Raw genomic sequence first — 11451 nt, 5'->3', positions numbered from 1 at the left:
GAGAGAAAGAAAACACAAAGGATAAGGAATAATTTGCATTCATACTGCAATTTTACTCACAACCTTGAAGTAGGTAGTCCAAGTATTATAATATTCCCATTTAACAGATGAGCAAATAGGATCAGAGGTTAAATGGCTTGCTCAAAACTACACACCAGCTGGGGGGGGGGAGGGAGCAAACTCAGGCTTCCCAAGTCTAGCACTCCATGCTACAATTACACCCCATGATCATCTTATGGGGCTGAGATGCCTCACTGCAGGGGGCGGGATGGGATGAGATGAGATTCAGGGACTTGCTGAGTTATTATCCTTAATTTATCCACTGTAAAAGTGTCCCATCTCAATCCTTAATGCAGGCCCTAAACAGAGGGGATTGGTACTGTGGCACATCTCATAAGGCCTTGTATTTAGGAAGCAGTCACTAGCCTCTGATAGACAATAGCATCTACCTCAGAGCTGTTGAGGTTCAAATGAAATAGCATGTACTTTGCAAACTGTAAAGTACTATGCAAGTGGTGGCTTTTATCCTCCTTTCTACCAGAAACATGAATCCTAATTGCCCAAAGATCCTTCTTCAAGAAAAGAGCTAAAGAGGTGTGTTACCCTATCTACAGCAAGGCTTCCAGGCATAAACCATTCAATCTTGAATAGTTTGGTTTGAAAAGAGAGCACAGGAACCCAGTGGGATTTCTGACAGATCAAAACCAACAGGAAGTATTAAGTGAAGCAGCTGGTGGCTCAGTGTATACAGCACTGGGCCTGGAGTCAGGAAGACCCAAGTTCAAATCCAGCCTCTTACTAGCTGTGGCCCTGGGCAAGTCACTTAACTTCTGATTGCTTAACAAACTGGGAGAAAGAAATAGCAAACCATTCCAATAGCTTTGTCAACAAAATCCCAATGGAGTCAGGAAAAGTCAGACTGAAATGACTGAAAGACAACAAAGGCATAAAGTGCTCATGGGAGATGTAAACATATTCTGAAATTGGATTAGAATATAACTTCATTTTATACATCTGAATCTGGAAGAAAGACATTGGATGACAGTGTAAGGCAACGATTCACATTACCCCAAGAGTTCCCGGCTTAACTCAAATCATATGAAAACTATTTCTTCCACTAATTAGAAAACCAGCTTGACATTTTACCAGCTTAACATTTTCCACACAAAAACTGACAATACTCAATTCCTACTTCTGAGTCTTCCTCTTATGAAAACCCATTCAAACTCCGGGGTGGACAATTCACAAGTAACTTTTTGCAGATGCAATCAACCTGACTTCTCCATTATGCTCCACTAAACTCATTATTGGAAAATCTCATCTTGTAGGATCCAATCAGCCTTGTTTCTCACACCTTCATTTGTCTGAAGAGTGGATTCTGAGTTCTCATCAGGATGCACTTATTTCCATTCTCTTTGACTCCCCCCCTTTCCCTAGGTTTCCTCCCCAACCCACTCACTTTTCAGCTACCTTTTGTGTAGTCTTCCACTAGGTTGTTAATTGCTTAAGGGCAGACTTTCTTTTTCTATCCCTGGTGTTGTTGTAGGCACTTTTTCAATGTTTATTAACTACTGAGATAGAACCATGGTAATGGGCTGCCACTACATTATATGATTGAAATTCTTTCAACATTCATTATTTCAAGGGCAAATATTACTATACCAGGTTACAGATTAGAAAACAGTTGGAAAGACTGACCTGATATTGTCAACTGGGGAAGCTTGGATGATAATCCAAATCTTATGACTGCAGTCCAGAGCTCCTGCTATGCCACTATATTACAATCTCTACCATCCTATAGGAATCTAAAAACAAACCAACAACCAACCAACCAACCTAAGAATGAACAAAGTAGAATAAGGAACTAGGAAATGAGGCAAATGTAGGCATCAAGGACTGTTGGGAATTGGGGGTGGGGGAGGTGGAGTCCAGGTCCTAAAGGGGAACAATGTGATAAGAGATAGGACAGGAGTAAGAAGCCTTTCCTTCCCAAGTGGCTATCCCATGCTTTGAAAAAGATGTATGCATGGAATGCTGTTTAAATAAACCAAATGACACAGGAAGAGGCAACATATAGGAGGGACTTTGAAATGGAAAAAAAATTTTCACTTGCAATTACCCAGGAAATAAGCCAAAATCGTAAAAGGATTTAGGGATTCCCATTCAGGAAGGGAAACAGCAATCTACCAATCCATGTTGGCGATGCTTTCCTAAAGAGTCCACGTAACACTCAGGCTTAATTTTCATTTTTAATTACAACTGTACAACAGACCACTTTATTCTTGCATCTTCTCAATGGTTTCTTCTTTATATTTGCCCTTCTCCTTTCCAACTTGTCGGGATTTGGCTTTACGCTCAAGAATCTTTTTACGATCTTTGTCCAGTTTTAGTCTGGTGATAACTACCTGTTTTAAAAAATAATCAGAAAACAAATATTGCTTCAATTTAAGACAAAATTCACACCAGCAATGCCATATCAGAAATCTTAAGATTCTAAAAACTTCTAGAAGATAGCATGTTTGCTTCTACAGTCTCCCAGAGGCTGGAGAAATCATTTTCTTTAAGAGGGAATACAATCTTGAGAGATTGTTGCTTACTCTAATTCTGGAAGAGACAGTTAACTGTGATGTCTTACAAAGAGATTATGAGAGGAAATAGAGAAAGGATCTAGAGAACATCTTTCCTAAATGGTTTTAAACTTTTCTCTTGTAAAAACTCATTATTTTTTTTCCTTTTTTTTTTCCTCCAGGGCAAGGGGGATTAAGTGACTTGCTCAGGGTCACACAGCTAGTTATATGTCAAGTGTCTGAGGCTGGATTTGAACTCAGGTCCTCCCGAATCCAAGGCCAGTGCTTTATCCACTGCACCACCTAGCTGCCCCCGTAAAAACTCATTATGATGGAAATTCTTGATGAGAGACTTTAATTAGTATCCTGAGAGCTGAGCAGTGAAACAGTAATTCCAGAATTAAACCAGCAGCAGCACAGTAGGACTCATTAGAGATAACTGGCTGTGATTGTTTCCACAACCAACACACCATAATTACATTCTTGTTTTATTGTTGTCACATAATGAATAAACTGTATAGCCAGTAAGCTCAACGTTTAAGCCTAGAAGATGACAGGGTTAATAGAGACAAACAACAGAATACTGGGAAAAAAGGTTTCTCTAGTTCTTACTGTAATAAATGGGTCTTCAAAGCTAATTGGCTAATTAGTATGAGACAATTTTAATCATTAATAAGTAAATAACAACACATATCCCTGGACTGCCTTAGAACTTGAGATAAGAATAAAAGAATGAATCAAAGCAGGAAGAGGGAACTATACCACATAGCCTACACTGGGGGCTGCTGGCTCTAAAATCCTACTACACTCAGTATTAGTTTGGGGAGCGGGGAGAAGGGGGGAAGGAAGCAGTGTGGTGTTTTGGACAAAGTTCTGCCCTGAGACTAAGAAGACCTCAGTTCAAATCTGGCCACAGACAGACTAGCTGTGTGACTTTGGGCAAGTCACTTATTTTAGTTATTATTATGATTATGATTTTGGGTTCAAGTCATGTCTCTGACATACTATGTGACCATGAAGGCAAAACACTTCCCTTCTTTACTCTCCAGAAAGCTCTCTAAAGAATAAAGCTGCTGATGTACACTGGTGGGGAGAATCATTCCCTCACATCAATGAGATCACAGGGCTGAACCAAAATAAGAGGCAGGCACTGAACAATAATTTGCCTGAGAAAGTATTCCAAAAATTGTAAATTAAGGTCTAGTGACTAACTTTATTCACTCTCCCAAAATATAACTTCTCCTGTATCCTACTGCAGCATGGCAAGCTAATAGCTAAGTCCCATTGCAGTAAATTACAAAACGGAGGATGTCCTCTACTGCACCATGTCAAACCAAATTACAAAAACCCTTTCTGGGGCAGCTAGGTTGCACAGTGGATAAAACACCGGCCCTGGATTCAGGGGGACCTGAGTTCAAATCCGACCTCAGACACTTGACACTAGCTGTGTGACCCTGGGCAAGTCACTTACTTAACCCCCATTGCCCCTCAAAAAAAAAAACCAAAAACCAAATAAACCCCATTCTGTTGCACAATTGTCCCTTCTCTATTTATTCCTCCACTCTCACACTAATTGTCTCTCAATTTTGAGAGAAAAATAAGAAAGTCTTAAACTCTGTACAGAAGTCTCAGGTTTAGAAGACAAAACTATAGACTAATGAAGACATCTATGTTAAAACCCAAAACACTGATCTTGTAAGACTTTGATTCAGAGGTCACCTTAAATATTCTTTCTTCTAGTTCCAAGTTCAGAAGGGACCTGCCCAAAGTAAAATAAGGAGTTTGTGGCAGAACAACCAATAAAACATTTGTGGTGATTCTAGTCACTCATAAGAAATCTCTGACTCCTCCAACATGCCTACTAATTTCCCGATTTCCCAGTTCAGGGTTCTTTCAATTACAGTGGATTGTTCTGCCCCTTGAACTCTCAGAGCAGACACTCCCTTCCTCACCCTCAGTGAGGCCTTAGGATCGATCTTCCATGGATGCTGCAGGCTCAGAAATTGAATATTTTCACTCCAATCTCAAATCCACTGAGCTCCAGACCCACATTTCCAAATGCCTATTTTGACCTGTCACCTGTATGTCTCTCTCACCAAAGCATTAAACTCTATACATTCATAACAGAACTATCATCTTGGTCCCCTCTAACCTCTAACTGGCTCCTTTACAAAATCTCTCTCATCTTTCCCTTATTTTTTCTCCCCACCACTGTCATGATTCAGGACATCCTTACTTTGACTATGATAATCTCATCCTAGGAAAATGGTACCCATAACTCACTTGACAGGTGATGTGGTGTAATTATTCCCCTACTTTTATGCAGAGCATTTTACGGTGTGTAAGTACTTCCACATATATGTTATACTTATAAAAACTCCACGAGGTAGACGGGGATTACTATCCCTCATTTTGTAGATGAAGTAGAGGTAGGCTTAGAACTCCAGATAACTTGAACTAGGAATGCTGTGATTGTGAATGATTCTCAAAGGCACTGTTTGGGTTTTGGGAGGTGTGCAATGAATAGAACTCGCATGAAATCTCATGGTGCCAACCTTTAAATACTGTGTCAGATTCCTTGTACCCAAGTATAAATTCTTCTATGAGCAAAAAATTTGAGAATGACTCCTTTACACAGACCAAATCGAATAATCATGCCATAATTCTTGTTACCAGCCACTTATATCATACCTTACTAGGGTGAATGCCCACATGAACAGTTGTGCCGTTAGCTTTCTCACGCTGCACACGCTCAATGTAGATGACGTATTTCTTTCTATAAACCTGCACTACCTTGCCAATTTGTTGGCCTTTGTAGTGTCCACGAACAACCTGTAAATAAAATATGAGAAAAAAAACTATCAACTTCTAATGTACTTAACTATAAGACTAATTATTTTACTTTAATAAAACTTAAATTGGGGATCCAATCAAAATTGGACACTTATTCCCTAACAAGTCATAAGAACAGGAAATAGAATATGAAAAAAACAGTATTCCCAGCTATCAATCTCAGGCAGTAAACTTTGCAAATCTTTGGTCTTTAATTTGGTCTGTCATTCAGGTTTGAAAAAAAAAATACAACCACCACCAGTTTTATTTCATTTACTCAGAATCTATTCAGTAGATATTTTTCTTTAACTAAACAGAAAAGAATTTCTTGGACTGAGTTTCTGTCTCAACACTATTCAAAAGCATAGGTACAACTAGATGTTAAGCAACTTGAAGGATGTCTTATTTTGTTTTGTCCCCTCCCACAACAGCATGTGCTGCTCACTACTAAGGATCAGAAAAAATGCAGCATGGAATGGAATTACAAGATAAAAAAGAAAGGCTACTTGTTTTTCTGTTTGTTCATTTTCTAAAAAATAAACTAAATTACTGCCAAGTAAAAAAAGTACCCATCGGGCAGCTAGGTGGTGCAGTGGATAAAGCACGGCCCTACATTCAGGAGGTCCTGAGTTCAAATCTGGCCTCAGACACTTGGCACTTACTAGCTGTGTGACCTTGGGCAAGTCACTTAACCCTCATTGCCCCGCAAAAAAAACCAAAACCATACAATAAAAGTACTCATCTACTATGATGCCTCCCCCTCATGCCACAAGTCTTTTCCAGTCCAATTGTTACAGATCTTTCTAAAGCATAGGTCTGACCACGTCACCCTTCTCCCAGCTAAATTCTAGTGCCTCCCTATCACCTACAGGATCAAACATAAAATCCTGTTTAGCAGTAAAGCCCTTCATAACTTTTCGCCCTTCCTCACCTTTCTAGTCTTCCTCCATTTTATATCATCCCCTCTAAATCTACAATTCAACCAAGTGACAGATCTCCTCGATGTTCCTCTAACTCTCCAGACTCCAGGCATTTTCAATGGCTCTACTCCATGGAATGCTCTCCTCTCCTGGCTTCCTTTCTATAGGCCACTTCTCTTCTCTGTTCATCATTTCCAGTACACGGCTGTTAGTGTACTGTTTCCCCCATTAGACTGTGGGCTTTTTGAGAGCAGAGAATGACTTTAGCCTTTCTCAGTATTCCCAGTGCTTAGCAGTGTCTCCTACACAGTAGGAACTTCATAAATGCTTATTGACTGACTCACTGTCACCTGGAGTGACTGTGGGTTCTCAATGCTATGGCAGCACGATGCAAACTCTTGGTCCTACTAGAAAAGGTTTATAGTGATGGATTCTTGCTTGTCGTCATGCAAGGGCCACTCCAGCTAATTTGAAGACATCAATCACCAAAAGCTTAGCGACTAGATTATGTTTTTTGGCCATAGTACTTCACCACAATGTAGGTTTATCATTGGCATCCTTTTAGGGAATAAGCCAAACAAGTCAAAGTCCTCTTAAAAGAAGTACTAAAGATGTGAAGGCTGTTTACATTGTGTAATCTACAGAAAAGCAGTTGTGCCTCCTTCAGAAGCACATATACACTAGGTTATGCCTGGCAGATAACTTTTCGAGGAAATTTAAAAGGGCAAGTTTAAATTACTGACAATTTTCAAAAGTCAAATTCATAAAGGATTGACAGGAATACAGAGTACCTGACAAATATTCTTCTAGTTGCCACCATTTGCCTTCATCTTAAACAAAAAAACCTCAAACAAAATTTGCTTCCACCAATACTGATCTGAAAGCATCTAAGCCACTCAATTATATTAACTTCTCCCTGTTCAATTTGGACAAGCCTGACTCCGAGTATCCTCTTGCAGAGACCTATTATATTATTGTTATACAAGAACATTATATTATATTACATTAAGTAATTTATATTGTCATAAGTACTATATATGTAATAATTACAATACATCACAACATAATTAATTAATATACTAGTGTTATGTGAAGTGATTACTAATAACAAAACCCCCCAAATTCATGACTCCAGGGTTTCCCCACAACCGGGATGCTTCCCCGAGCAGCAGGGCCCGGGGGTCCCCGCACGCACCTGGACCTCGTCGTCCTTCCGGATGGGCATGGAGCGGACGTTGTATTTCTGCCTCAGCTCCTTGGAGAGTGGGGACGACATGATCTTGCGCCGGATGTGCGAGGGCGCGTTGAAGTGTCTCTTGCGGTTCTTGCTGCGGTCCGAGGTCACGAAGGGATTGAACTTCATTTTGGCTGCACTGGGCGGGGGAGGACGAAAGGAGAGAAGTAATGACTCGTGTCTACGGCTCTTTCAGGTTCCCTGAACCACCCCAGGGGGAAAAGCAGGCATTACTCTCCCCGCGATACAAAAGGAGAAACCGAGGCTCGGATGGGGGAAGGAGCTGGCCGCAAAGCGAGGCCGCGTCGGGGCCTCTGGCCTCCGGCCTCCGCATCGGGTCGGGGCGCTTCATCTCACTCGGCACGGGTAGCAGGGCTCCCCCACCCACCACCCCCCTCGCGCGATGGGCCAGAAGCAGCCGAAGCACCCGGAGTACCCGGCCCCTGGTAGGAGGTAGAGGAAAGACAGACACTCACCAAACGCGACCACCCGAAAAGAGACACGTGCGCCGCCCGGCACCGGAAACCTAGCCTCCTTTACATCCGGCGGCGGGGAAGAAAGAAGATCCGAGGTCACCGACATCCGGCGGCCCTGGCGCGAGCATCGCCCCCGCGTGGCTTCCTGGAGCTACTGCAGCTCTGGAGGTCGACCGAGGCTCCGGCGCCAGCCTGTGGGGCTGGTGGGTGGCAGTGCGCGCGTGCGCCTGTTTGTGTAAGTGGGTAGGGTCTGAGGTGTCAGTGCGACTGGTTTTTTTTAAAGAAAAATCCTCATGATCACGTGGTACAGTGAAAGTTGAGGGTAGGGGAAGCTTTGGATTCACAGGACTCGGGTTCAAATTCTTTCTGATTCTGATGCTTCATTTAACCTGGGCCTCCCTGGGTCTCAATTCCCTATCAGTAAAATTAGATTATGTTAGATGTCGGCCGAGGTCCTGTCTGTCCATCGATGATAGCTAGCATTTATTAAATGTCTTCTATGTGTCCTAAACATTTTACAACAAGACAACCCTGCGAAATAGGTGCTATTATTATTCTCATTTTTCGGTGGAGGAAACTGAGGCAACCAGCAGTTAAGTGACTTGCCTAGAGCCACACAGCTAGTTAAAGCGCTATTTTTATCCTCATTTTTTTTTTTAGTCATTTTCAGCCGGCTCCAACTTTCAATGACCCCATCAGGAGTTTTCTTTTTCCTTTTTTTTTTTTTTTTTTTGCACGGGGCAATGGGGGTTAAGTGACTTGCCCAGGGTCACACAGCTAGTAAGTGTCAAGTGTCTGAGGTCGGATTTGAACTCAGGTCCTCCTGAACCCAGGGCCGGTGCTTTATCCACTGCGCCACCTAGCTGCCCCATCAGGGGTTTTCTTGACAAAGATAGTGAAGTGATATGCCATTTCCTTTTCCAACTCATTCTACAGATGAGGAAACTGAGACAAATAGGGTTAAGTGACTTGCCCAGGGTCACACAGCTAGTGTTTGAGGCTTCAGCTGAATTCGAGAAGAGTAGTCTTTCTGACTCCAGACTTGATGCTGTATCTACTGCACTACCTAACTGCCCAACTTTATATCATATTAGAAATTAAAACTGATACATTAAAAAATCATTAAATAACAATAAACCCATTATTAGTTAACAATACATTTTATGAAAAAGTAACTACATTTTAAAAAATTAGTGATGAGAGTGGTATTTTTAACATATTTTTGCAAATCTCTTTGATCCAGTGCTAGCACATACTAGGTGCTTAATAAATGTTGATTGGTTACTGTCTGACAATAGTAGACAGCTGGATTCTTGAAATATCTGCTTCTGCATTCAATCTGTTGAATCTGTTGTTTTGGTTGAGGTATATGAAAAAAATCAGACTTCACGTAAATATGTAGTTTGAGAAAGGGGGTATAGGGGGCAAGCTAGGTGGCACAGTGGATAAAGCACCAGCCCTGGATTCAGAAGGACCTGAGTTCAAATCTAGCCTCAGACACTCGATACTTACTAGCTGTGCGACCCTGGGCAAATCACTTGACCCTCCTTGCCCCCCACACACACACATACACAGAGAAAGGGGGTATATTTGGATAGGTAAATAACATCTTACTATTATTATGAAGACACTTTTTACCTCCTGGTTTTACCCCCTGAAAGGGTTGCCAGGAACCCCTGATCACACTTGGAGAACTGCTGGCCTGTAGGAATACATAGAGGCCAATAAGAACCTAACAAGACTGGAACAGCCAATAAAATATAATAAGAGATTACATTTTACCTGTAATGAAAAGTGCTTAAATGGATTGGAGAGGTAAATAATGTTGGAGTTCACTAAGACATTCAGTTAGGCTCTTTACACTATTCAGTGTAGTGGAAAGAACACTAGTTTAGGAGTCAGGAAGTTCAGTTGAATTGTTTTCAGTCGTGTCTGACTCCTCATGACCCCATTTGGGATTTTCTTGGTAAAGATACTGGAGTGGTTTGCCACTTCCTTCTCCAGCTCATTTTACAGATAAGGAAACCGAGGCAAGCAGGGTTAAGTGATTTGCCCAGGGTCACAAACGGGCTATATTTGAACTCAGGAAGATAGAGTCTTCCTAACTCTAGGCAGAGTACTCTATCCATTGTGCCACTTAGCTGTCCCAATCGTCAGGGGGCCTGGGTTTGAATCCTGACTTTGCTACTAGTTAAGGGTGTAGATAATTCCTCATCTCACTAGGACTGGGGTTTTCTTCTCTACAAAATAAAGGGGGCGGGGTAGCTAGGTGGTGCAGGAGGCAGCTAAGTGGCGAAATGGTTAAAGCACCGGCCCTGGATTCAGGAGTATCTGAGTTTAAATCCGGTCTCAGACACTTGACTAGCTGTGTGACCCTGGGCAAGTCACTTAATCCTCATTGCCCCAAAACAAAACAAACAACAAAAAAATAAAGGGATTAGGTCCCTTTCCTTCAACAATCCATCAGTGAGGCAGCCTGAAGGTATAGTCTCTAAACTCACACCAGGGCAGAGAGAAAGTACTTCCTGCAAATTTAGCTGAAGCGAGGAAGAGGTGTTTTAGGAAGCCTGGGTTTTTCTAGATGTAGTTTTCTAGATGGGTTTTGCCCATGTTTTGTGCAAGGCTAATAATGGGCAAAAATCTTGGGTTTTGTGGCTGTTTAGATATACATAATAAAAGAAGGAATGTGGGCCAAGAGGGTAGAGGGCACGACCTCTTGTTCTTACTGGACTTATTTGCATGCCAATTAAGAAGAGGAATTTGAGAATAAACTGGGCTTCATTCCCCTCTGCCTACATACCCTTTCTTTGGAATTTTTGGGGCAGAATTCCTGAAGTGGGTTTGGGTGGGCCTAAGATCCTCTCAGAGAGCAGTGAGTTAAACAGGAATTACAAGGACATTTCTAAACCTAAATCACAGTGTTTGGAGGCAATGGACTTTGAATTAACAGAGGCTACTTACAAGGAAAATGATAAACTTAGACTCCACCTGGGGTGGTTCCATTGAGGTGGAACTCTAAATAACTTTTGTTAGCCTGGTGTTGCTTATCTCTTTTAGCTTTTATTTGTGGACTAAAACAGGTCGGCCTATCTTTTTCCGGGAGGGCCTTTCTGGTCTCCACACCTGCCACAAAGAAGAGCAGAGACAGAGTAGATGACCCTAAAGAGCTGATTGCCAGAGTGGGATAGTACAGAGGAGTTCACTGGCCATAAAGTCACCGGAAAGATCCAGCAAAGAGCAAAGTAACATCCCCAGAGATGTTACTGATTCTGCAGTGCTGAAGATAAGAGTTGCCTTGGTCAATACATTTGCTTTCCTTTCTTTTTTCCCTTTGATTACTCCCCACCCTCAAACTCCAGTGGCTCCCTATTGCCTCCAGGAACAAATAGAAAATGATCTACTTGGCCTTCAAAGTGAAGTGA

General features: G+C 41.9%; 1 protein-coding gene across 2 annotated transcripts; it reads right to left on the bottom strand.

Moving 5' to 3' along the window:
- Window positions 1-2236: 2236 nt before the first annotated feature.
- On the bottom strand, window positions 2237-8166 carry RPL26L1 (ribosomal protein L26 like 1). 2 transcript variants are annotated; one of them, XM_043987830.1, is made up of 4 exons: window positions 8030-8166; window positions 7515-7692; window positions 5259-5399; window positions 2237-2405 (listed from the first exon to the last, which is right to left on the bottom strand). In XM_043987830.1, the coding sequence occupies exons 2-4, from the start codon at window positions 7680-7682 to the stop codon at window positions 2277-2279; spliced, it is 438 nt and encodes a 145-aa protein (XP_043843765.1). In that variant the 5' UTR covers window positions 7683-7692; window positions 8030-8166; the 3' UTR covers window positions 2237-2276. The 2 variants fall into 2 exon arrangements, with proteins under 2 accessions (XP_043843765.1, XP_043843764.1); XM_043987829.1 differs by having other exon boundaries at window positions 7515-7687; window positions 8030-8109.
- Window positions 8167-11451: the final 3285 nt, after the last annotated feature.

Source organism: Dromiciops gliroides, chromosome 2 (assembly GCF_019393635.1).
Source record: "Dromiciops gliroides isolate mDroGli1 chromosome 2, mDroGli1.pri, whole genome shotgun sequence".
Classification (NCBI taxonomy): Eukaryota; Metazoa; Chordata; class Mammalia; order Microbiotheria; family Microbiotheriidae; genus Dromiciops; species Dromiciops gliroides.
This window is presented reverse-complemented; position numbering and strand designations above follow the sequence as displayed.

Excerpts from the sequence above, each read along its gene's own strand:
- RPL26L1 (XM_043987830.1), bottom strand. The coding sequence starts at position 7,682 with ATGAAGTTCAATCCCTTCGTGACCTCGGACCGCAGCAAGAACCGCAAG. Across the intron at positions 5,400-7,514 it reads GGAAGGACGACGAGGTCCAG|GTTGTTCGTGGACACTACAA; the intron begins GTGCGTGCGGGG and ends TTTTATTTACAG. Across the intron at positions 2,406-5,258 it reads TGGGCATTCACCCTAGTAAG|GTAGTTATCACCAGACTAAA; the intron begins GTATGATATAAG and ends TTTTTAAAACAG.